General features: G+C 54.6%; 2 protein-coding genes across 2 annotated transcripts in view; both read right to left on the minus strand.

Moving 5' to 3' along the window:
- Positions 1 to 529: 529 nt before the first annotated feature.
- On the minus strand, positions 530 to 1,558 carry LOC110126249 (galanin receptor type 3-like). The gene has a single exon (XM_020875798.2). The coding sequence runs from the start codon at positions 1,556 to 1,558 to the stop codon at positions 530 to 532; it is 1,029 nt and encodes a 342-aa protein (XP_020731457.2).
- Positions 1,559 to 6,573: 5,015 nt separating this feature from the next.
- Positions 6,574 to 25,612, minus strand: part of RAB44 (RAB44, member RAS oncogene family) — a 40,739-nt gene continuing 21,700 nt past the window's right edge. Inside the window, exons 9-15 of the mRNA XM_070456913.1 lie at positions 20,109 to 25,440; positions 17,389 to 20,062; positions 13,772 to 13,853; positions 12,356 to 12,470; positions 11,162 to 11,263; positions 8,847 to 8,923; positions 6,574 to 7,215 (exon numbers count right to left, since the gene is read on the minus strand). Coding sequence (XP_070313014.1) covers positions 7,125 to 7,215; positions 8,847 to 8,923; positions 11,162 to 11,263; positions 12,356 to 12,470; positions 13,772 to 13,853; positions 17,389 to 20,062; positions 20,109 to 25,440 — 8,473 coding nt within the window. The 3' untranslated portion in view covers positions 6,574 to 7,124. The remainder of the gene's footprint in view (positions 7,216 to 8,846; positions 8,924 to 11,161; positions 11,264 to 12,355; positions 12,471 to 13,771; positions 13,854 to 17,388; positions 20,063 to 20,108; positions 25,441 to 25,612) is intronic.

Below are 25,612 nucleotides of genomic sequence, written 5' to 3' on the forward strand. Positions count from 1 at the left end.
AGCCTGCCCATTCGATCTCCAGGCCTTCAGGGCTGAGGACCCCAGGCCATCAGCCCCCAGATCATTCTGCTCCTCACTTCTCAGCCTTTAGAAGCCCCTTTCCCACTCTCATTTTAAATGCCCCTGACTTAACAAAAATAAGATAATGCAAATAATAGTAATGACCCATACTCATTTACTAACCACCAGGCATTCTGTCAAACACTGTATATTCAGGAAGTTTATCTTCATAACAACTTGTGAAAAGGGTACTATCACGATTCTACTTTCCAGGCATAGAAAGGTTAAGGACTTTTCAGATCATACAACTAGAAAGTCATGGAGCCTATAGGTATCCCTCTGAGCCCCAGGGTGAAATGGGTGCCTAGTTGATCTAGTTGCCATTTAACTGTTGTGTCACCTTTGCTGGGCTACCTTCTCTCTCTGGATCTTCGTCTCCCCGCTGGTAAAATGGAGGGGGTGGGATCTAATGTCGCCAGGAGTCTTCCCATCTGTCTTTGAATTTCAGCCTTCCCATCAGCCTAACCTCTCAGACCTTCACCAGGCCCCAGAGGCTTCCCGGGGCCCCCTCCTGTCCAGGTTGGACGCTCTCCATCACCACCCCAGCCCCGCCCACAGCCCTGGGATGCCTGGCTGCCAGTGGCCTGCGAAAGAGGTCCCTGAGCCTGGCCCGGAAGGGGCGAGAGAGGTAGAAGCAGAGGATGGGGCTGACGGCACAATTGGAGTAGGCCAGGAGAGTGCAGAGACTGGAGGCCATGTAAGCCACGGGCGTGGCAGGCAGGTCCCCCACAGCCGCCACGTAGCCCAGCACAGAGCAAGGCCCCCACATCAGCACGAAGACCAGCAGCGCTACGAGGATGAGCCTGGTGTTCTCCTGGTGCTCCCGGGCGCTCTCCCCCTCGGGGCCCCGGGGCTGCGTCCACAGGAGCCAGCCCATGTGGCCGAAAGAGCAGCCCAGCCCCAGCACGCAAGGCAGGAAGGCCAGGGCTCCCAGCAGCGTGAAGTAGCAGGAGGTCTGAGCAGGGTTCAGAAGCAAGAGGCAGGCCCAGGCCCCCTCCTCCACGACCGCTCGCTGGAACAGCCAGGTGGGCAGCGAGGCCGCGAGGCCCAGGACCCACATGGCCCCACAGAGCAGCCGGCGGGCGCCCGGACCGGACGGGAGGGCCAGGTCAGGCCGGGCCACGGCCACGTGGCGGAGGAGCGCGGTGGCCACCATGCTGTAGAAGGTGCAGAACATGGTGGCACTGTTGGCGGCCTGGCTGGTGGTGCAGACGGTGGGGCCCAGCCACCAGTCCTGCCGCAGGAAGCTCAGCAGGAGCGCCGGCACCACGCAGGCCAGGAAGAGCAGGTCAGACAGTGTGATGTTCACCATGAGGCTGTTGGTCAAGGAGAGGAGCGGGCGGGGGGCGCCCGGGCCCCGGCCCACCACCAGTAGCATCAGCCCGTTGGCCAGCAACCCCACCAGCAGGATGAGGCCACAGACCCCCGCAAAGACGAGTCGGAGCGGTCGCTCGGCTGTGGCTGTGAGCCCGGCGGTGGACGTGGCGTTGGCCTCCATTCTCCTGCTCCAGACACACGAGGACGGCGTAGAAACCAGACCGCGGGCCGCCTCCCTCTTTCCCTGCTGAGCGCCCTCCTTTCAAAGACCCCTGCACGCGGTCGGGGCCCTGGGCCTGCCCCAGCCCCTCTATACCTCTCAGCAACCTGGTGGGATGGGCTGTGTTAGTGCCCTGGGTTCAAATCCCGACTCTGCTACTTGGGAGCACCACGGTCTGGTGGGGAGCTCCTGTGACTTGTTCTTCTCAACCTCAACTGTAAGGAATCGAGGAAATAAAGGAAGTAAAACAGCTGTCAACAGTAACCATCACTCAAGGACGAGGTTGAGGTAATTTTCATTTTCTTCATAACTGCTGTATTTCTAAAATTTTGCAGGGAGTACAAATTGAATGTGATAAATATTGTATATTATTATATATGTTTATTATAGTATATATATATAATCTATATACTATGTATTATATATAATATAGTATTATACTATATATAGTAATATTATATATAAAATTAGTAGTAATATATATTACTATATATCATAGCAACCTTGTGATATATATAGTAATATATATTACTATATATTATGTATTACTATATATTATATAATATGTTGCTATATATTATAGTAATATAGCATATATTATAGTATATATTATATGCTTAGTACACTACATATATGTAGTACATATGCTACATATATGTAGTGTGTATATATACATATATATACACTAGTGTAGTCTACATACCAGTATACTATACTTAGTATAGTATATATATATGTAGTATAGTATACATATTTAGTATCAGTTCAGTTCAGTCACTCAGTCATGTCCGACTCTTTGCGACCCCATGAATCACAGCATGCCAGGCCTCCCTGTCCATCACCAACTCCCGGAGTTTACTCAAACTCATGTCCATTGAGTCGGTGATGCCATCCAGCCATCTCATATATTTAGTATAGCATATATATTATTATATATTTAGTATAGTATATATACTTACTTAGTATATAAATATATATATGCACTATACATGTTTTAGGGCTTCCCAGGTGGCTCAGAGGGTAAAGTGTCTGCCTGCAATGCAGGAGACCTGGGTTCAATCCCTGGGTCAGGAAGATCCCCTAGAGAAAGAAATGGCAACCCACTCCAGTACTCTTGCCTGGAAAATCCCATGGACAGAGAAGCATGGTAGACTACAGTCCATGGGATCGCAAAGAGTCGGACACGACTGAGCAACTTCACTTTCTTTCATACATGTTTTTAAACAAAACCTCGCCCTGCCTGTGAAGTGAACAAGTTTTGATTTGAAGGTCAAGTGGGAAAGTGAACATGCAAGGGATTTGAGAAGCTATAAAGCCCCAATCAGTGGTTCCCAGGCATGTTTGCACATTGGGATCAGCAGAGGAGTTTAAAAAAAAAAAACCAAAAACACTAATCCTGGGACTTCCCCATGGTCAGTGGTTAAGACTCTGCACTTCCACTGCAGGGGGCACAGGTTCAATCTCTGGTCAGGGAATTTAAGATACCTCATGCCACTTGGTGCAGCCAAAAAAATCTTAATTCATGGGTCATGCTCTAAAGACCTGACTTGATTGGTTCAGGCTTTGGCAGTTTTGAAAGACCAGCTTGGGAACCACTGCCTTCAGTGGTCATGCTGGGCTGCTTACCTGGCAGGGTAGGGGAACCACTGCGCTGCACCTGGTCCATCACCTCTGCTGACGACATGGGGGGCCCCAGAGTGAAAGCACACAGGCTGAGAGATGGGGTCAAGTCACCCCAGAGCTGGCTCAGGGGCTGATGTCTTCATCTTGCATGTCACAGAGAGGCCAGGACTCCAGAGCATTAGTGAAAAGAGGCAGCTTACCCCTTCACTCAGAAACTAAACAAATATTTCCTGAGCATTTACCCCGAGCCAGGTACTGGGCCAACAAGCAGCAAAATAGACGGGTCAGTGGGATCCTCATTCTTGTTTCCATCCCCTTGTCTCCTGCACAGAGAGTGGGGGCTGGAAAGCCCCTCTGCAGCTGGCTCAGAGCCAGGGGTCCCCTGAGTCCCTCCTGCAGAGGCTTTGCTTGTTCTCAGGGCGCCATGGCAGCCGCTTGCCTGAGAAGAGACAGCAGGTGGGGAGGTCTCTATGGATTCTGCTGCCGACACCCCAGGTCTCAGACTCTGGTTCCAGGGGCTGCAGGGGAAGGAGAAACTGAGGGACCCCCTAATACCCTAACTGCCCCGGATGAATGCCACTCTCCAAGCATTTGTCAATGCTTTTTTGTTTCTTCCGTCTGGCCAGGCTTGCCTGCTAATGATATGAAATATGATTGGAGAGGAGGGGAGGGAAAGGGCGAAGGGATGGGGAAAAGAAAAGGCTCAAAGGACCTTGCTGCTGCCCTATCTGTAGTCTATAGAAAGGTCTAACTTCAGGGTTAAGCTTATAGGCACTAGAGCCTGAGTTTAAAGCCTCCCTCAACCACTTGCTCAGCTACGTGTGTGCACGAGCTTGTCGTTTCATTCGTGTCCAAACCTTTGCGACCCCATGGACTGTAGCCCGCCAGGCTTCTCTGTCCATGCGATTCTCCAGGCAAGGGTGCTGGGGTGGGTTGCCATGCCCTCCTCCAGGGCATCTTCCCGACCCAGAGATCTGACCTACGTCTCCTGCATTGCAGACAGATTCTTTTTTTTTATCACTGAGCCACCGGGGAATCCATCTACCATCTACTGGACCTTCTCTGCGTAACTTTCCTTATCTGTAAGATGGGGATAATAACAGACCCCATCTCATGAGGCTGATGTGAGGATTAAATGAGGTAATACGAGTTACGTGCTCAGAACAGTGCCTAGCGTAGCAAGCGCTTGGTAAATGATGGCTAGTGTTCTGATCCTGCCCACTTTCAATTCCAAAAAATCTCTCCTTTCTGCCACCCCTGCCCAGACTCCATTTTATCCCCCTGCCCTCCCCTTCTCACTGCAAACACTGAGACCCATCAACCTAGTCCCACCCTCTGTTTCTTCATCAGCTTCAAGCTAAGTTGTGACCAGAGCCCCCTTGACGGACATGCCCTGAGAACCCACCCCTTGCCTGAAAGTTCACTCTGAGGTCTATCCTGAGTCCCTCCTGCTGCCTCCTCACCTGCCTTGTGCTGCTCGGAAGTTGCTGGGCTCTGCTTGCTGATGTGGGGTCCTTTGACTCCAGGGCAGATTGGTGACCCCTCCACAGCTGTGCTCTGCCCTGAAGCTGGGTCCAGCCAGAGAAAACTAAGAGAAGGTTCTGGGCAGGTGTGCTGTTTCTTCTAGCACCCCACCTCCAAGGAGCTAGCTGCCCAGGGCAGGGACAGGGCTGAGATGGGAGGGGCGGGCAAAGGGGCCACTTCTGTACCAGATTCCCCCAAAGGACAGGGGCACTATCCGCTCTACCACTCCCCCAGGAATCACACCCTGCCGACCTGCCTCATTAACTCGCTGGCCCACAGGACAGAGATGCTGGTGCCTGCCAGATCCCCAGACCCCAGAGAGAAGGCCATGAGCCACAGCAGGACCAGCCCCCCACTCTTAGCCAGGGCTGGGCATCAATTACGCCGGCCCGCATCTTCCTGTCTCCATCTGTCTCTGGCCGTATTTCTCTGAGCATACTAGGGCCTAAAACCTGCTCAGAACAGGAGGAGGGCTATGGGCTCCCAGGACCCAGGGAGAGAGAAGACGTAGAGGCTGAGAAAGGATCAGTGAGTCAGACCGGTAAGAGAACTGGCTGGATCATAGGAATTCATTCTGCACTGACTAGAGATTGAATGGGATCCACTAAAGGAATCTAATGTAACCTCTGGTGCCTTCTGATACGTGAATCTTCTCCACCTCACCTCTTTGCCAAGTGTTCCCTGGCTTCTGCTTGTTTGCCTCTAGTGACAGAGAGCTCAGTCATTTAGAACCAAGCAGAGGGATAAGGATCAAGAGCAGAGACTTCTTTAATATATATAATTAATTTTTACTGGAGTACAGTTGCTTGACAGTGTTGCATTAGTTTCTACTTCACAACACAATGAATCAGCTATACGTAATCCTATGTCCCTGCCCTTCTGGACTTCCTTCCTATTCAGGTCACTGCCGTGCATTAAGTAGAGTTCCCATGCAGTACAGTAAGCTTTCATTTGTTATCTATTTGATATGCATTATCAATAGTGTACATGGGTGTCAGTCCCAGTCTCTCAATTCCTCCCACCACCACCCTTCCCCTTGGTATCCATATATTTGTTCTCTACATCGGTGTCTCTATTTCTGCTGTCTCTTTCCTCTGTCTCTTGCCTTCCTCTTTCTCCTTCAGTCTCTCTGTACCTCTGTCTCTGGAACTGAATTTGCTTGTCTGTCTACGAAACTGAGGTTTCCTCTGATTCAGAGGAGGAAGTCGCCAGTACCCGAATGATTACCAAGTACCAGATTCAGCGACCTTCCCACTCTGGACCACAGTACTTGGTAAGCATTTCTGTGGTTAATGGTAAGATGTGACAGTCAACATTTACAGCAAACACTGATGACAGGAGATAGCACAACACCCGGGGCATCTAAGACTTTCAAAGCATGCTCCCCAAGGGCCCTGAAATCCCCAGCCCCGGGTTATAACGTACAGCCACCTTTCAGGAGGCCAATGTTGTGTAATTCCGGGAACTCTCACAAAAACTCCAAAGAGGAGCCTGTGAATAATCTGAATCCAGTTTTCTGCTGCTCCCCGGGCTCCCCCAGCCTCACCCCAGCTGCGCTTTGAGTGTATCCAGAGATTGACAAGTGTATCCTCAAGGCTGAGGTTGGCGTCAGAGGCACCATGGCTTGGAGCAAGGGGTGAGGTCCCCAAATGTGAGCCCTTCGAGGCAGACCTTGGGAAAAGAGAGTGAGGTTGGGGCTCAGGGAGATGGTGGAGGGGGGGATGGAACATACCAGGGGCCATCAGCTCTTCCCCAGGAATTAGATTCTGCTTGAAAGAAACCCCCTGTTTTTGCAAATCAACAGATTGAGAATGACAAGGTTCACCAGCTTTGCCAGGCATGGAACAGTGGGACTGCTTTAATAAACAGAGTACTTTGCAATCAACAGGCCATTTCAATTAGGAATCAGCACTGAAGCAACCTCTTTGAAAAGTTTCCCTCCCACCCCTCAAGATTTATTCTTATTTCTGACTACAGAAGGAATACCCAGTCATCGTAGAAGATCTGACAATACAAATACATGTAAAAAGGAAAACACCCCCACACCTTTACCCTATAATTTTATCACCCAGAGATGTTTTGCCAATACTGTGGTGTATTTTCCTTAAGTCATTTTTCTGGGCTTTTCCTTTCTTTAAAGAGTTTTGACTGGCCCTCCCCATCCCCACCAACCTTATTACTCAGAAAAGTCCCTCTCTGGCGTGCAAAGGCCAGCGTTAGTGTAGCCTCTGCTCTGGGGTCTGAGTCCTGACCCGAGGAGGGTTTTCCAGAACTTCTGAGCTAGTCGTCTCTGTCATTGCTGTGTCCAGGCAGGTTGGACAGGAGCCAAGGCACAGGAAACCCAGGGAGGTGGCCAGCTGACCCCAGTCAGGCCAGGGCCTCAGGAGCAGCAGCCAGCTCTCTTTGGAGGTTTTTCGGGGGCCACCTCCACCAACGAGCCCTTCAGGCGCTCTTCTTGCATCTTGAGAGACCTGCGTGAAGATGCCCGGGCATCAGTCCTCTCTCTCACCTGCCAAAGGCAGCTGGGAGGGACCCAAGGGTGCAGCTGGGGGCTGGACCCCTTGAACTTCCTCTCTGCCCCTGCCCTGCATTCCACACGGCATGAAACACCTTTCTGTCTCTTCCCTAGCACTCTCTGCAGCCTACTGTGTGCCAGGGGCAAGGTACTGATTGACCGTGAAGCCAGCAGGTCTTGCCTTGCGTAGTGTGGGAGACCGAGACAGGAAGGGGCCATCAAGACCCAGGAATGGGGCGGCACACAGAGGGACTTCATACCAGATCCTGGAGGGATTTAGGGTGCAAGGAACATTGCTGGAGCCAAGACCAAGCATTGGACAAGGGTCCACTTGCAGAACAGAGGGAAGGGTGAGTCCTAGGCAGAGGGCAAAGGCTTAGTGTCGAGAGAGAGCTGGGGGATCAGTGAAGTAAAGCCTCTTCGTTAATTTGTTTATTCACAATATATTTCCTGTGTGCCTGGCACTGTCCTGAATCACGGACCCTAAGGACTGAATGGCCAGAAAGAAGCCGTGGAGGCAGCAAGGATTCAGGGCTCTGCTGACCGGGAAGCCACAAGCAGGGCTTTTCTTCTAAAGCAAAGGGGGTCGTTAAGCAGTTTCCTGTCCCAGGGAAGACGGGATCAGGTCTGCGGTTCAGCAAGCTGATTCTGAAAGGTGCTTTGTCAGAGAAGGGGCCTAGAGATAAGTCATCTAAAACCCCTCCCACCTCACTCATTTCATTCATTAATTGAACACCGACATGTGCCAGGTTCCAGGGGAAGGAAGTGTTAGTGTGTCAGTCGTGCCCGACTCTGGGACCCCGTGGACTACAGGCCACCACGCTCTTCGTCCATGAAATTCTCCAGGCAATAATACAGGAGTGGGTTGCCATTTCCTTCTCCAGGGGGATCTTCCCAACCCAGGGATGGAACGGGGAGGAGCTGAACCAAAAAGACCTGGCCCTGCTAGAGCTCCAGCCTGGTGGGGAAGGCAGTCAGCATCAAGAAAGCAGACAAACTCTGTAACGACAGCTTGCCAGGAAAGGCTTTGTGGGACTTCCGGGCAGTCCAGTGGTTAGGACTCTGAGCTCTCACTCTGAGGGCCTGGGTTCGATCCCTGGTCAGGGAATTAAGATCCCTCGAGCTGCTCTTTGCAGCCAGAGGAAAAAAAAAAGAAGAAGAAGGGCTTTGAGGGACACAGAGAAAGAGATTCAGAATAGTGGTGGGAGCAGGTGTGGTCAGGGAGGGTTCCTCTGAGTGGCTGAAGCTTCTGACTGAGGGGGTCGGGCGGGGGGCAGGGAGATGGCACAGGAGCCAATCCAGGCCATTAGGAGGCATCTGAATTTTATTCTAAATGCAGTGGAAGTCCCTGGAGGTTTGGGAGGGCACGGAGGCGTAGAGAGGGGAGGGGAGACTTCCTGGAGGTGGGGTCGCTGACAGGACTGGTAGAACTGGAGTCAGGAGACTCCTCGAGGGTTCTCACTCCTTCCCCAGGCTCTGAGCCCTGTGCTTTCTCAGGCGCTTCCTCAGCCGGGCCTCCCCTCCCGCATGAGTCAGCTAAAGGCTGTCCAGAGGATCCTGGGTGGGGAGGAGCAGGGCGGCACTCACCGGGCCAGGTGCACCATGGGCTCCAGGATGTTGTGACCCAGCGCAGCGCTGCACTCTCCAAAGGAGACCCCCAGCTCCTGCAGCCAGATAGATGGGGGTACAGGTGCCGTGGGGGAGACCCCCGAGAGTCCAGGCGGCAGCCCCCGCCACCAAGGACCCAACCGTCAGACAGAGTCCCATCCAGTACATCCCCAAGCCAACCCCCACGGGCGAGGCAGCCTGTCTCTGTCTCCCCGTCTCCATGGTCCCCAGCCTTGCCCCTCTGCCCACTGTCTCTCCATTTTGGCTGGCCAAGGTGTCAAAGACGCCACCCAGAAACACCCCACAGCCTTCAGAGTGATGGTGGGAAGCCCGTATTCCAATTAGGAGAAATGTCCTTGGGAACATTTTTAAGTTGTTGTCTGTGTCCGCTCAGTCGTGTCTGACTCTTTGTGACCCCATGGACTGCAGCCCACCAGGCTCCTCTGTCTATGGAATTTTCCAGGCAAGAATACTGGAACAGGATGCTATTTCCTCCTCCAGAGGATCCTTCTGACCCAGAGATCGAACCTGTGTCTCTTGAGCCTCCTGCATTGCAGGTGGATTCTTTACCACTGTGCCACCTGAGAAGCTCTTTAAAGTCATTCGTTGTGTCTGTGTATATATATATATATATATATATATACACATATATATATATATTATTTTTTAATTTAAAAAATATTGAATTGGGGGAAATATTGGGAAATGTAACATAAAAATATGTAAGTACAGGGCTTCCCTGGCGGCTCAGTGGTAAAGAATCTGCCTACTAAGGCAGGAGACACAGGTTCCATCCCAGATCTGGGAAGATCCCACAAGCTGTGCAATTAAGCCTGTACGCTGCAACTATAGGGCTTGTGCTCTAGAGTCCAGGAGCCACAGTTACTGAACTCAGGCGCCCTAAAGCACATGGTTTGCAACAAGACAAATCACTGCAATGAGAAGCCAGCCTACCGCAACTGGAGTGTAGCCCCCACTTGCTGCAACTAGAGAAAGCCCACTCAGCAGTGAAGACCCAGCACAGCCAAAAATAAATAAATAAGTAAATAAATTTTTTAGTGAAAAATGTAAGTGCAAATTATAAACCACTTCTGTTAGTGTTTGAATATATATTGAGTTGACCACCACTTCTGTTAGTGTTTGAATATATATTGAGTTGACCAAAAAATTCTTTAGAAAAAGAACAGAACGAACTTTTTGGCCAATCCAATATTTCCATTCTGTTTTATATGACCCTTTTATTGGGGGTGTGGAGTGTGGGCTAAATATCATTATACTGTTAGGTTAAACTGTATGAAATTGCTGCTCTGATAGATGCCAAACAGTCAAATATCAGCAATCTCATATGATTCAACCTAACCTGTCCCCAGAGACATGGCTATTTTTCTGACTTCACATTATATTGTAAGCATTTCCTCCACAACCTTAAATATTTTTCAGAATAGGATTCTTAATGGCGAATGCTAGCTTTTTGCATGAAGCTCCACAAATTAACCACCAAATGTTGCCAAGAGTTTGTTCTCATAAAGAACATTCTCATACAAACATTTTCAAATATACACAGGATCTATTAAGTTCTTCTCTTAGGAATTATTATTTCTAACTCTTTCCTTTGGATAAATTGCTGGAGAAGGAGTTCCTGTCAAGGCGGTGAGCTACTGCTTTTAAGAGGAAAAAATTCCCACCAACCATGAGCCACAATGATGACCTCATGGTTAGGAGAAATGAGAGAAGAAATGGGAAGGAAATACGATATGGAAATGTCAAGAGGGGTGGTGTCAGAGGTAGGGCCGGGAATGAGACTATTTCCATCTTAATTATTCTCCAGATTTTCTGGAATGTAGTTCAGTTCTACTCAAAAATAAATTGTATCCACACTCCCCTGTCTGGTGGTGGGGCTTTTGATGCAATCTTCCCAGGGAAGAATTTGGGTCTTAAAATAGAATAAATTAGAAGGAATGTTATGTTAATTAGAGACCAGAGATAAGATGAAGATTTGATTGGGAATTTTAAGTGAAGCTTGAAAAGCTTTTTAGTCTGAAGGTAATTTTTACGTAGGTCAGGACACTGTGGGGATTTGCCAATGCAACAGTAAGGTTAAATGTCCTGCCCACAGTTACCATCTCATGTCTGGGTCTTGGGCCCGGGTGGGTGGAAGGCTCTTAGTCTCTGATTGAGCAGAGGCAGGAGCGGATTGTTCTCTGTGGCCCAGGCCAGGGTGACCTATTCACTACCCCCCAGGGAGGGGTCTGCCCAGTCCAGGCGGGGAGGGGGGCTGATGCCCAGTTGCTCACCTGGGCCAGTTGCTGCCCGGCCTCAGTGGACACTTGCCGATCCTCTTCACGGTCCGTCTTGTTTCCCAAGAGAAGGATGACCACGTCGTCAGACTCTGCATCCTGTGCACAGAAATGTTCCCTCAGCCACACCTGTCTGGCACCTGCTGGGAACCAGGCCCTGGGTGGATCTGACCCTGCCCTCCAGGAGAAGCTGACCCTGTGCCACTTCCTCCCCTACACACAGAACCCACTTTCTATATCCCACCCACTCCATGCTCTTCTCACCTCTGACATGTTCCCTTCCACCTGCAGCAAACCTCCCCCTCCTCCCAGCCTGCAAACGTGTCACCCACTCTCCAAGGCCAACCTCAAAGTCACCTCCCCTAGGAAGCCTTCCTGGATTGCTCCTGCCCATGCCTATCTTTTCCTACCTGTGCTGAATAGCCTAGTGTTAGATTACACAGGTTGCCTTGACTCATCTCCTAACTGTTTCATGGATGATAATAATAATGGCATCTGTTAACGGAGAGTTTACTATATACCAGGCGCTGTGCTGAAAACAGTTATAGCAGTTAATCCTCACAACTCCTCTATGAGAAAAGTTGGGCAATTGAATTCAGAGAGTTTAAGTCACTTGTCCAAGGTTACAGAGTTAGGATGGGGTAGTTGGGATTCAAACCCAGGTCTCATTAGAACTCAGAACCCAGTTTCCCTCAAATGTTACTTTATTCTGCTTCCTTTGCATCTCTACAACTGGACCAGAAACTTCTAGAGAGAAGACAACATGTCTTTCTTCATATCCCTCTTCTGTGCTAGCACGTACTGTAGAATTCAGCATATGAATTTCATTCATACATACATCAAATACATACGTGGGGGAAAGGACTAGAGATATATGGATAAAGGAATGCTCATCTAGAGTAACGCTAGACTTGCATCATCCCCAGGTGTTAAGAATACATCACAGAGCTTTGGTGTATACGAAAGAAATGGTCACAGGAAGGATACAGGAAAGAGTTTGTTTTGGAGACTATGTGGTTGTGGTTTCTTTGCATTACTATGCTCCTAGCCCATCCAGCCACACGCCCTCAGCAGACGGTCACCCACATGTCGGTTGTGTCCTTTGTAATCCTGGGAGAAAAAAGGAGTGGGACAGACACAAGCTCCCTCTTGACTGCACACTGGGGCCAGCCCCAGCAGCCGGCAGCTCACCTGGAGACAGTCCAGCCAGTAGCGCACGTGGACGAAGCTCTCCTGGGAGGTGATGTCGTACATGAGCACCACGCCGTCAGCCTTGCGCAGCAGCTGCCGCGTCACGCTGTGGTACCTGCCCAGAGAGTCCGCGCTGGGTGATGCCAGGCACCCTGCCTAGGCCTCAGCTGCCACATCGGCTTCTAACTGCTTCCCAAAGAGGGTGTGCATGCATTTTCCTTCTTACTGTGTGCTTATTGTTGAATAGGTTAACAGTCCTCATGGCTCAGACTTCAAAAGGTACCAAAGGGCATCTAATGAAAAGTCTCTCTCAGGCGACTCTACCTTCATCCTGCAGCCATCCAGTCCCCCTCCCCAGAGGCAATCAGAGTTACCCATTATTTAAATAGTCTCCCAGGGATATTTCATGCATATACATAAATGCATATATATACTCATACACACACACTTCCTCCATACACACACTGTTTAAACAAATACAGTGTAAAACACTGTACTCATTAATGTTCAATACTGTTCTTCGTTTTCTGCAGGTAATAAAATATTTCCCTATTGGTACATAAAGGGTGACTTTCCTGGTGGCTCAGATGGTAAAGAACCTGCCTGCAAGGCAGGAGATCCAGGTTCGATCCCTGGATTGGGAAGATCCTCTGGAGAAGGGAATGGCTACCCACTCCAATATTCTTGCCTGGAGAATTCCATGGACAGAGGAGCCTGGAAGGCTACAGTCCATGGGGGTCACAAAGATACATAAAGAGGATCCTCCGTCTTTTCCCTGGCTTCATTATATTCTATTGTGTGAAGAGACTCTGATTTATTTAATTGGCCCACTACTGATGGTGCTTAGGAGGCTTCCAATGTTTCATAATATAAACACTATTGCTGTGAACAGTCTTGGTCCTTTTGATAATATAGTATGAGTTTGTCAGTAGAATGAACTTCTAGAAGTAGAACTTCTGGGTCATAGATGATGTCCCTTTTCAGTTTTGATCACTACTGCTTAACTGAAAAGTCGAAAGCTAATATTTTCAAAGGATAGGTGAGGGGACTTCCCTGGAGGACCAGTGGCTGGGAGTCCAAGCCTCCACTCCACTTCAGTGGGTTCGAATCCTGGTTGGGGAACTAAGATCCCGCATGCCACAAGGCGTGGACAAAAAAAAAAAACGATTGGTAGATGTGCTCTGCAGGCCATGTTGGGACGGCCCTCACACTTGCCCCGCCAGGCTGAGGGGGCCTCTGGGTGTGCGCTCCTGTCTCCTGCCCTGGGCCTGGACTCATCTCTCCATCCCCCACCTCCTGAATCCTCATCAGGTACAAGTTGCATGTGCACTCGGTAGGACTCTGGGTCGGGGCTGGGCTCCACTGCTCTGCAGTGCGATTAGTCTATCGGCCACTAATGTCCACAGTGTCCATTACCTCTCCTGGCCAGCTGTGTCCCAGAGCTGCAGTGCAAAGCGTTTGTTGTCCACCAGCAGGTTTTTGACTCGAAAATCCACTCCTAGGACACAGAGATGAGAGTCAAGCCTACTTTCAAGTTACCATCCAGGACTTGGAGCTGACACCTGCCTGAATATGCACCTGCTCCCAGTACCAGTCATGGGAGGGTGGTGGGAAGTTTTGGCAGCCGGGCTTCCCTTCTGCTCTGCAAAGCCGATCTACACTGAGGGTCCATATCTTCCGAGAAGCCTGCTCTGCCTACCCAGCTCCCACTGCACTCCCACCCTGACAGCTGGCTGACATGAGGCACCCTGGCTTGTATTTACTTCTATGAAAAGACCTGTCTTCTCAACTACATGGCAATGTTTATTCTTCAGGCTACTCTGGAAAATCAGTTTCATTCATTTATTTTTTTTATAATACTTCTTGTTTCATTCCTAATTATGGCATGCATCTTTCTTCTCTATTCAGCAGGGCAGACAGGCAACCTGGGAGGGTGAAGGGAGTGCTGGCTTCAAGGAGGACCGGTTGGGATGTGAGTTGTCTGCCTTCTGCTGCTCTGCTGACTGCGTGAGTCACTTCACCTCTCTGAGCCTTCCTTCCTCATCTGCAAGGTGGCAATTTAAAAAGACCCACATCACTGGGTCATTGGCAGGATTAAATGACTTATATTCAAGGTTTGGTCCAATGTCTAGGGGCTGCTTGGGAAGTGGTCATTTTTATTATCTACTATGAACTCTCACCTTTCTGAACCTCCACCTCCTCAAAATTTCACAGGCCAACCCTTCCCTGGGTCATGGTTCTAGACTGACCCCTCCTGTCCCTGGAAATGTGGAAGTACTAGTGAAATCCCCGAGGAGGTGTGGAATCTTTGGGGAGCAACTTCCTGCCAACCCCCAGTTCCCAGGGACACCAAGTGGGATGGGGGTGACAGAGAGAGGCTGTTTTGTCCCTGCTGAGCCCACCATGGGGCTCAGACCAGCTCAGGAAAGAGGCAACTCCACACATGATCCCTGAGCTGGTGGAGACCTTCCTCAAGGTGACACAGTGACCCCCACAAGCTCTTACTTCTGCCCCTGGTGGTGACAAGCCACAGACGCCCCCATCCATGCTCCCCAGAGGAGACTAGGAGACGCGGCAGCCGGGAAGTCCTGACCTCAGCAGAAGTCAGTTTGCAGCCTCCATTTCTCTTTACTGCCCCCTTTCCTGAAGGTCTAAGGAAGCCCAGGGTCTGCAGAAACTACTGCGGTTACCCAGTCCCGCCCCCTGTGATGACATCCAGCCTCTGCGTAAACATCCGCGGCATGATCTATAGAGCAACCCTCAAGGTTATTCTTGCATTTAGTAACTTCCATTCCTCCCACTTTTCGCCTCCCTGCCCATCGCCCACACTCAGTCTACCCACGTATTCCCACATGTTACAACTTAAACCACCTAAACTGTCAGAAATATAATGTCTTCTGCTTCCCAAGAAATCTGCTATTTTACATGAACAACCCCAGGGAGCGGGCTGTGCTGAGCGCATAAAAGCGTAGAGCCTCTGGGGTGAGGGCCTGTGCTTTGAAAGCAGGTGGCCCCATGTGTGAACTTTGGTGCCCAGATAGGGCCAAAAAGTTAACCAGGACTTCAGTTCTGTTTTCCTCATGTGTAAAATGGGGATAGCTGCAGAAAAACCTCACAAAAATGTGCAGTCAACTATAATTCGATTGGCTCTGGCTCTGGTCCTCCACCAGCCCTGTTCTCCAGGGCAGACAGGCGAGAAAGCAGGGTGGGAATGGAGGAGGGTGATGCTGAGTGGGGAGATTACGGATGAGGAAGCTGGAATCATCCCCAGTGACAGGTAATCCCAATGGGTGACAGCCACCAGGGGCACCAAACCGCAGCTAAGTGTGGGACAGATTTGGATATCAGGGCTTCCCTTGTGGCTCAGCTGGTAAAGAATCTGCCTGCAATGTAGGAGACCTGGGTTCGATCCCTGGGTTGGGAAAATCCCCTGGAGGAGGGAACGGCTCCCCACTCCAGTATTCTGGCTTAGAGAATTCCATGGACTGTATAGTTCATGGGGTCGCAAAGAATTGGACACGACTGAGCAACTTTCACACACACACTCCTCCCGGCTGACTAGCAGTGTGTGCAGGCTTGCCTTGTCTTTTTATAATTATGCAACCTGTATTTTCTCTATTGAATTTCATGGAAACTTCTCACCACATGATAATGGGAGAGGCTCATAAATATGAGAGGGCTCTCGTATGGAATAAGGCAAGTGTGCCTGGTGCATTGTAGGTTGTCGGTAACCAGTAGCTTAGGTCAGCAGTCCTCAAACTTTTTGAGACCAGGGACTGGTTTCTTGGAAGACAGTGTTTCCATGGACTAGGGTGGTGGGGGTGGGTGGTGGTTTCAGGGTGATTCAAGTGCATTATATTTATTGTGCATCTTATTTCTACTGTTATTACATCAACACCTTAGATCATCAGACATTAAATCCTGGAGGTTGGGGACCCCTGGCTTATGTGATTAATGATGGTAGTCTTGCAGACCTTGTGACCCTGTTCAACACCAGAACAGACCCCCTGTGGGTCCCCTATTCCTGACAACACTCCATTTTTAACTGATTCCCCAGGTGAGGCTTCTCAGGCAGAGAAAAGTTCAAGAACCTGTCCTGGGTGAGGGGGTGAGGGACTCTCTTAGGTAAAGTTTGAGAACTTTACCTACTGGTCTTGCACTGTTTCCCAGTTAGCGTGCACCTAGACAGACACAAAGACGTGGATCCCTCCGTTTTTACCCCAAGCCAAACATTTCCCACGAGCTCTTTTCTATGGCTTTATACAAGTGGCCACATACCCCAATATTCTTAGGGAGAGGAGGCTTCGTGCTTTAGGACATTTCATTTGCAAAAGCCGCTGGACTAGACATTATCAAAAATGTACTGATAATAATAACCACCATAAAAATAGCTAATATTAACTGAGCAGTTAATATGTGCCAGATAGTATGCTAAGACCTTGATAATGTATTAACTAATTCTCACAGCCCTTTCAGAGGTCAGCGCTACTGTTATGCTCAGAAGGCTTGAATTATTTGCTGAAGTTCATACCACTAGTAAGTGGCAGAGCTGGGTTCTGAACTCAGGCACCGGTGTTCCTAACTTACCCCACTCTACAAAAACATTCTGTGTAAAATATTCAACTTGCCCGAGGTAGCTTCCTGCCAGAGCCTGGCTGGCTGGCCTAGGGCTGGTCTTGGGCAAATTCAAGCAGCGGGGTCCCTGAGGTGACCTGCCCTGGGGCCATGTGGGTGGAGACCAGCTTGTTTTCCCCATCAGCCAGTGCTGCCACCTAAATTGTAGGTGCTTTGTTAACGTGGCACATTATTAGCTAATCAGATCAATGCAGAGGAAGCAAATTACCTATAATTAGGGATGATTAGTAAAGTAGCCAGGTTATGCCCGTATAAAATAACATCTAACGCAGGGCCTGTGGCGAGGGCAGAACCTACAGCTTGCTCCGGGCTGGTTCGCTCCAGGCCTGCTCCAGCTCGCCAGCCTGGTCCCCCGGCTCTCCCCTCCCTCCCCGCCGTCCTCCCCAGGCGGCTCTTACCCACAGTTGCTGTCAGCCCAGTGGCGAAGCTGTTCTGGTGCAGCAGGTGCAGGAAGGAGGTTTTGCCCACATTAGCGTCCCCCAGGAAGATGACGTGGAAGGCATAATCAGGGTTGGCCAAAGGTTCGCTGGCCGCGCGGTCCCCGGGGGACAGGGTCAGCCCCGGGCCTCCGGAGTCCGTTCTTGGATCTTCAGGCCTGTTCTCTGCCCTTGGCTCCCTGGACTTAGAGGGGGCTTGTTCTCCTTCTGCATGGGTAGTTGTAGGCCGGGGCCTGGGTTGGGCTTCCAGCTCAGCCCTGGTGGGAAGGGTTTGTGTGGGCTCTGGGGGCCCTGCTCCATCCCCAGGCTCAGCCCCAATGCGGGCAAAGCCGCTGGATGGTTTCCTGGGAGCCGGGGCTTCTGCTTCAGCCTCAGCCTGCATTCTGTCAGGTGGGCCAGGCACAGGTTGGGAATCGAGCTGGGCGAGTTCTGAGTGCTCGGGTTTCAGGCCACGAACCTCAATGGTCAGCTCTGACCTGAACTGCTGGCCTCCCTGCTCCTCTGCTTTCCTCTCCTCAGCCCCGGGCTCCTCTTCCAAGCTCCGGGGGAGGAAAGCGGGCGGCCCAGGGACCCGGCCATGAGCCTCCCGCAGCTCCCCTGAATGGCCCTCTTGTGCGTCTGGGCTCCGCTTGCCCTGCTCCGATCCATCCATGGGAGCCGAACCCCCAGGCACCAGGCCCTGGGAGGGCTCACCCAGACCCACCGGGAGGGCTCCGGTTCCCGAGGACACCGGCCTTGGCTCAGAGCCAGCAGAATGGGGGTCCCAAAGGAGGGCCTCTCTCTGCCGGGGCGGCTTGGGTGGGACCGGCCCAGGGTCAGGGCCCTCGTCATCTGGGTGTGAAGTCTGGAACCATGCGCTGGGCCCAACTGAGGCCTGGGGAGGGGGCGAGGTCACTTGAGGAGGGGGCCCATCCTCCAAAGGAACAAGCACCTCGAGTGCAGCTGCCACCAGGCTCCCTGACTCCCCAGCTAGGACCCCCGGGAGACCCCAGGAGATGTGGGCCCCAGGGCCAAGCTCTGACTCCTCCCTAGATTCTGGGCTGGGGGGCTCTCCAGTCTGCTCTGGAGGGCTTGTATCCAGCCCATCTGGGTTCACTCCTTCCTCTTCCTCGGTGCCAGAAGGTACCCCAGGGGGGCTCCTTGGAGAGCCCCCTGGATCTGAAGAGGGCTCCTGAGCAAACAGAGGAACATGTGGCTCTAAGTGTGAGGTCTGGAACCGTGGGCTGGGCCCAGCTGAGGCCTGGGGAGAGGGCGAGGTCACTTGAGGAGGGGGCCCATCCTCCAATGGAACAAGCACCTCGAGGGCAGCTGCCACCAGGCTCCCTGACTCCCCAGCTGGGACCCCCGGGAGACCCCAGGAGATGTGGGCCCCAGGGCCAAGCTCTGACTCCTCCCTAGATTCTGGGCTGGGGGGCTCTCCAGTCTGCTCTGGAGGGCTTGTGTCCAGCCCATCTGGGTTCACTCCTTCCTCTTCCTCGGTGCCAGAAGGTGCCCCAGGGGGGCTCCTTGGAGAGCCCCCTGGATCTGAAGAGGGCTCCTGAGCAAACAGAGGAGCATGTGGCTCTAAGTGTGAGGTCTGGAACCGTGGGCTGGGCCCAGCTGAGGCCTGGGGAGGGGGCGAGGTCACTTGAGGAGGGGCCCCATCCTCCAAAGGAACAAGCACCTCGAGGGCAGCTGCCACCAGGCTCCCTGACTCCCCAGCTGGCATCCCTGGGAGACCCCAGGGGAAGTGGACCCCAGGGCCAAGCTCTGACTCCTCCCTAGGTTCCAGGCTAGGGGGCTCTCCAGTCTGCTCTGGAGGGCTCATGTCCAGCCCATCTGGGTTCACTCCTTCCTCTTCCTCGGTGCCAGAAGGTACCCCAGGGGGGCTCCTTGGAGAGCCCCCTGGATCTGAAGAGGGCTCCTGAGCAAACAGAGGAACATGTGGCTCTAAGTGTGAGGTCTGGAACCGTGGGCTGGGCCCAGCTGAGGCCTGGGGAGAGGGCGAGGTCACTTGAGGAGGGGGCCCATCCTCCAAAGGAACAAGCACCTCGAGGGCAGCTGCCACCAGGCTCCCTGACTCCCCAGCTGGGACCCCAGGGAGACCCCAGGAGATGTGGGCCCCAGGGTCAAGCTCTGACTCCTCCCTAGGTTCCAGGCTAGGGGGCTCTCCAGTCTGCTCTGGAGGGCTCATGTCCAGCCCATCTGGGTTCACTCCTTCCTCTTCCTCGGTGCCAGAAGGTGCCCCAGGGGGGCTCCTTGGAGAGCCCCCTGGATCTGAAGAGGGCTCCTGAGCAAACAGAGGAGCATGTGGCTCTAAGTGTGAGGTCTGGAACCGTGGGCTGGGCCCAGCTGAGGCCTGGGGAGGGGGCGAGGTCACTTGAGGAGGGGCCCCATCCTCCAAAGGAACAAGCACCTCGAGGGCAGCTGCCACCAGGCTCCCTGACTCCCCAGCTGGGACCCCAGGGAGACCCCAGGAGATGTGGGCCCCAGGGCCAAGCCCTGACTCCTCCCTAGATTCTGGGCTGGGGGGCTCTCCAGTCTGCTCTGAAGGGCTCATGTCCAGCCCATCTGGGTTCACTCCTTCCTCTTCCTCGGTGCCAGAAGGTGCCCCAGGGGGGCTCCTTGGAGAGCCCCCTGGATCTGAAGAGGGCTCCTGAGCAAATAGAGGAACATGTGGCTCTAAGTGTGAGGTCTGGAACCGTGGGCTGGGCCCAGCTGAGGCCTGGGGAGGGGGCGAGGTCACTTGAGGAGGGGGCCCCATCCTCCAAAGGAACAAGCACCTCGAGGGCAGCTGCCACCAGGCTCCCTGACTCCCCAGCTGGCATCCCTGGGAGACCCCAGGGGAAGTGGACCCCAGGGCCAAGCTCTGACTCCTCCCTAGGTTCCAGGCTAGGGGGCTCTCCAGTCTGCTCTGGAGGGCTCATGTCTAGCCCATCTGGGTTCACTCCTTCCTCTTCCTCGGTGCCAGAAGGTACCCCAGGGGGGCTCCTTGGAGAGCCCCCTGGATCTGAAGAGGGCTCCTGAGCAAACAGAGGAACATATGGCTCTAAGTGTGAGGTCTGGAACCATGCCTTGGGCCCAGCTGAGGCCTGGGGAGGGGGCGAGGTCACTTGAGGAGGGGGCCCATCCTCCAAAGGAACAAGCACCTCGAGTGCAGCTGCCACCAGGCTCCCTGACTCCCCAGCTGGGACCCCAGGGAGACCCCAGGAGATGTGGGCCCCAGGGTCAAGCTCTGACTCCTCCCTAGGTTCCAGGCTAGGGGGCTGTCCAGTCTGCTCTGGAGGGCTCGTGTCCAGCCCATCTGGGTTCACTCCTTCCTCTTCCTCGGTGCCAGAAGGTGCCCCAGGGGGGCTCCTTGGAGAGCCCCCTGGATCTGAAGAGGGCTCCTGAGCAAACAGAGGAGCATGTGGCTCTAAGTGTGAGGTCTGGAACCGTGGGCTGGGCCCAGCTGAGGCCTGGGGAGGGGGCGAGGTCACTTGAGGAGGGGCCCCATCCTCCAAAGGAACAAGCACCTCGAGGGCAGCTGCCACCAGGCTCCCTGACTCCCCAGCTGGGACCCCAGGGAGACCCCAGGAGATGTGGGCCCCAGGGCCAAGCCCTGACTCCTCCCTAGATTCTGGGCTGGGGGGCTCTCCAGTCTGCTCTGAAGGGCTCATGTCCAGCCCATCTGGGTTCACTCCTTCCTCTTCCTCGGTGCCAGAAGGTGCCCCAGGGGGGCTCCTTGGAGAGCCCCCTGGATCTGAAGAGGGCTCCTGAGCAAATAGAGGAACATGTGGCTCTAAGTGTGAGGTCTGGAACCGTGGGCTGGGCCCAGCTGAGGCCTGGGGAGGGGGCGAGGTCACTTGAGGAGGGGCCCCATCCTCCAAAGGAACAAGCACCTCGAGGGCAGCTGCCACCAGGCTCCCTGACTCCCCAGCTGGCATCCCTGGGAGACCCCAGGGGAAGTGGACCCCAGGGCCAAGCTCTGACTCCTCCCTAGGTTCCAGGCTAGGGGGCTCTCCAGTCTGCTCTGGAGGGCTCATGTCTAGCCCATCTGGGTTCACTCCTTCCTCTTCCTCGGTGCCAGAAGGTACCCCAGGGGGGCTCCTTGGAGAGCCCCCTGGATCTGAAGAGGGCTCCTGAGCAAACAGAGGAACATATGGCTCTAAGTGTGAGGTCTGGAACCATGCCTTGGGCCCAGCTGAGGCCTGGGGAGGGGGCGAGGTCACTTGAGGAGGGGGCCCATCCTCCAAAGGAACAAGCACCTCGAGTGCAGCTGCCACCAGGCTCCCTGACTCCCCAGCTGGGACCCCAGGGAGACCCCAGGAGATGTGGGCCCCAGGGTCAAGCTCTGACTCCTCCCTAGGTTCCAGGCTAGGGGGCTGTCCAGTCTGCTCTGGAGGGCTCGTGTCCAGCCCATCTGGGTTCACTCCTTCCTCTTCCTCGGTGCCAGAAGGTGCCCCAGGGGGGCTCCTTGGAGAGCCCCCTGGATCTGAAGAGGGCTCCTGAGCAAACAGAGGAGCATGTGGCTCTAAGTGTGAGGTCTGGAACCGTGGGCTGGGCCCAGCTGAGGCCTGGGGAGGGGGCGAGGTCACTTGAGGAGGGGCCCCATCCTCCAAAGGAACAAGCACCTCGAGGGCAGCTGCCACCAGGCTCCCTGACTCCCCAGCTGGGACCCCAGGGAGACCCCAGGAGATGTGGGCCCCAGGGCCAAGCCCTGACTCCTCCCTAGATTCTGGGCTGGGGGGCTCTCCAGTCTGCTCTGAAGGGCTCATGTCCAGCCCATCTGGGTTCACTCCTTCCTCTTCCTCGGTGCCAGAAGGTGCCCCAGGGGGGCTCCTTGGAGAGCCCCCTGGATCTGAAGAGGGCTCCTGAGCAAATAGAGGAACATGTGGCTCTAAGTGTGAGGTCTGGAACCGTGGGCTGGGCCCAGCTGAGGCCTGGGGAGGGGGCGAGGTCACTTGAGGAGGGGCCCCATCCTCCAAAGGAACAAGCACCTCGAGGGCAGCTGCCACCAGGCTCCCTGACTCCCCAGCTGGCATCCCTGGGAGACCCCAGGGGAAGTGGACCCCAGGGCCAAGCTCTGACTCCTCCCTAGGTTCCAGGCTAGGGGGCTCTCCAGTCTGCTCTGGAGGGCTCATGTCTAGCCCATCTGGGTTCACTCCTTCCTCTTCCTCGGTGCCAGAAGGTACCCCAGGGGGGCTCCTTGGAGAGCCCCCTGGATCTGAAGAGGGCTCCTGAGCAAACAGAGGAACATATGGCTCTAAGTGTGAGGTCTGGAACCATGCCTTGGGCCCAGCTGAGGCCTGGGGAGGGGGCGAGGTCACTTGAGGAGGGGGCCCATCCTCCAAAGGAACAAGCACCTCGAGTGCAGCTGCCACCAGGCTCCCTGACTCCCCAGCTGGGACCCCAGGGAGACCCCAGGAGATGTGGGCCCCAGGGTCAAGCTCTGACTCCTCCCTAGGTTCCAGGCTAGGGGGCTGTCCAGTCTGCTCTGGAGGGCTCGTGTCCAGCCCATCTGGGTTCACTCCTTCCTCTTCCTCGGTGCCAGAAGGTGCCCCAGGGGGGCTCCTTGGAGAGCCCCCTGGATCTGAAGAGGGCTCCTGAGCAAACAGAGGAGCATGTGGCTCTAAGTGTGAGGTCTGGAACCGTGGGCTGGGCCCAGCTGAGGCCTGGGGAGGGGGCGAGGTCACTTGAGGAGGGGCCCCATCCTCCAAAGGAACAAGCACCTCGAGGGCAGCTGCCACCAGGCTCCCTGACTCCCCAGCTGGGACCCCAGGGAGACCCCAGGAGATGTGGGCCCCAGGGCCAAGCCCTGACTCCTCCCTAGATTCTGGGCTGGGGGGCTCTCCAGTCTGCTCTGAAGGGCTCATGTCCAGCCCATCTGGGTTCACTCCTTCCTCTTCCTCGGTGCCAGAAGGTGCCCCAGGGGGGCTCCTTGGAGAGCCCCCTGGATCTGAAGAGGGCTCCTGAGCAAATAGAGGAACATGTGGCTCTAAGTGTGAGGTCTGGAACCGTGGGCTGGGCCCAGCTGAGGCCTGGGGAGGGGGCGAGGTCACTTGAGGAGGGGCCCCATCCTCCAAAGGAACAAGCACCTCGAGGGCAGCTGCCACCAGGCTCCCTGACTCCCCAGCTGGCATCCCTGGGAGACCCCAGGGGAAGTGGACCCCAGGGCCAAGCTCTGACTCCTCCCTAGGTTCCAGGCTAGGGGGCTCTCCAGTCTGCTCTGGAGGGCTCATGTCTAGCCCATCTGGGTTCACTCCTTCCTCTTCCTCGGTGCCAGAAGGTACCCCAGGGGGGCTCCTTGGAGAGCCCCCTGGATCTGAAGAGGGCTCCTGAGCAAACAGAGGAACATATGGCTCTAAGTGTGAGGTCTGGAACCATGCCTTGGGCCCAGCTGAGGCCTGGGGAGGGGGCGAGGTCACTTGAGGAGGGGGCCCATCCTCCAAAGGAACAAGCACCTCGAGTGCAGCTGCCACCAGGCTCCCTGACTCCCCAGCTGGGACCCCAGGGAGACCCCAGGAGATGTGGGCCCCAGGGTCAAGCTCTGACTCCTCCCTAGGTTCCAGGCTAGGGGGCTGTCCAGTCTGCTCTGGAGGGCTCGTGTCCAGCCCATCTGGGTTCACTCCTTCCTCTTCCTCGGTGCCAGAAGGTGCCCCAGGGGGGCTCCTTGGAGAGCCCCCTGGATCTGAAGAGGGCTCCTGAGCAAACAGAGGAGCATGTGGCTCTAAGTGTGAGGTCTGGAACCGTGGGCTGGGCCCAGCTGAGGCCTGGGGAGGGGGCGAGGTCACTTGAGGAGGGGCCCCATCCTCCAAAGGAACAAGCACCTCGAGGGCAGCTGCCACCAGGCTCCCTGACTCCCCAGCTGGGACCCCAGGGAGACCCCAGGAGATGTGGGCCCCAGGGCCAAGCCCTGACTCCTCCCTAGATTCTGGGCTGGGGGGCTCTCCAGTCTGCTCTGAAGGGCTCATGTCCAGCCCATCTGGGTTCACTCCTTCCTCTTCCTCGGTGCCAGAAGGTGCCCCAGGGGGGCTCCTTGGAGAGCCCCCTGGATCTGAAGAGGGCTCCTGAGCAAATAGAGGAACATGTGGCTCTAAGTGTGAGGTCTGGAACCGTGGGCTGGGCCCAGCTGAGGCCTGGGGAGGGGGCGAGGTCACTTGAGGAGGGGCCCCATCCTCCAAAGGAACAAGCACCTCGAGGGCAGCTGCCACCAGGCTCCCTGACTCCCCAGCTGGCATCCCTGGGAGACCCCAGGGGAAGTGGACCCCAGGGCCAAGCTCTGACTCCTCCCTAGGTTCCAGGCTAGGGGGCTCTCCAGTCTGCTCTGGAGGGCTCATGTCTAGCCCATCTGGGTTCACTCCTTCCTCTTCCTCGGTGCCAGAAGGTACCCCAGGGGGGCTCCTTGGAGAGCCCCCTGGATCTGAAGAGGGCTCCTGAGCAAACAGAGGAACATATGGCTCTAAGTGTGAGGTCTGGAACCATGCCTTGGGCCCAGCTGAGGCCTGGGGAGGGGGCGAGGTCACTTGAGGAGGGGGCCCATCCTCCAAAGGAACAAGCACCTCGAGTGCAGCTGCCACCAGGCTCCCTGACTCCCCAGCTGGGACCCCCGGGAGACCCCAGGGGAAGTGGACCCTGGGGCCAAGCCCTGACCCCTCCCTAGATTCTGGGCTGGGGGGCTCTCCAGTCTGCTCCGGGGGGTTCGTGTCTGGCCCATCTGGGTTCGCTCCTTCCTCTTCCTCGGTGCCAGAAGGTACCCCAGGGGGGCTCCTTGGAGAGCCCCCTGGATCTGAAGAGGGCTCCTGAGCAAACAGAGGAGCATGTGGCTCCGAGATGGAGATCTGCCTGACCTCTCGGGGCGTCGGCGGGCCTGGGGAGGCTTTCGGGGTGGGGGGCGGGCTCCAACAGAGCTGCAGGGCACTGAGGGGCGTGCTGCTGATGCCGCTGAGGAGCTGGTCCCAGTCATCGTTGTCCCCAAAGAGTCCAGGCAGGGGAGCCTCCTCGCAGGAGACTGCCTGAGCATCTGGAGCCTTCTCCTCACCTGCTCTGGGGACACTAGGAAGGGTGCGGGAAGCTAGGGTCAGGGGAGGGGCAGGTAGCTGTCACACCCATCCTGTGTGCATCCTTCATGTTGGGCGCACGCCTCACAGCTAGCCCTCCCTTCAGTCTCCCCTTCAGCAGGGCTTCTCACCTGGCTCTCACTCCCCACCCCTCCCCTCATCCAATC

This window comes from Odocoileus virginianus, chromosome 27 (assembly GCF_023699985.2).
Source record: "Odocoileus virginianus isolate 20LAN1187 ecotype Illinois chromosome 27, Ovbor_1.2, whole genome shotgun sequence".
Classification (NCBI taxonomy): domain Eukaryota; kingdom Metazoa; phylum Chordata; class Mammalia; order Artiodactyla; family Cervidae; genus Odocoileus; species Odocoileus virginianus.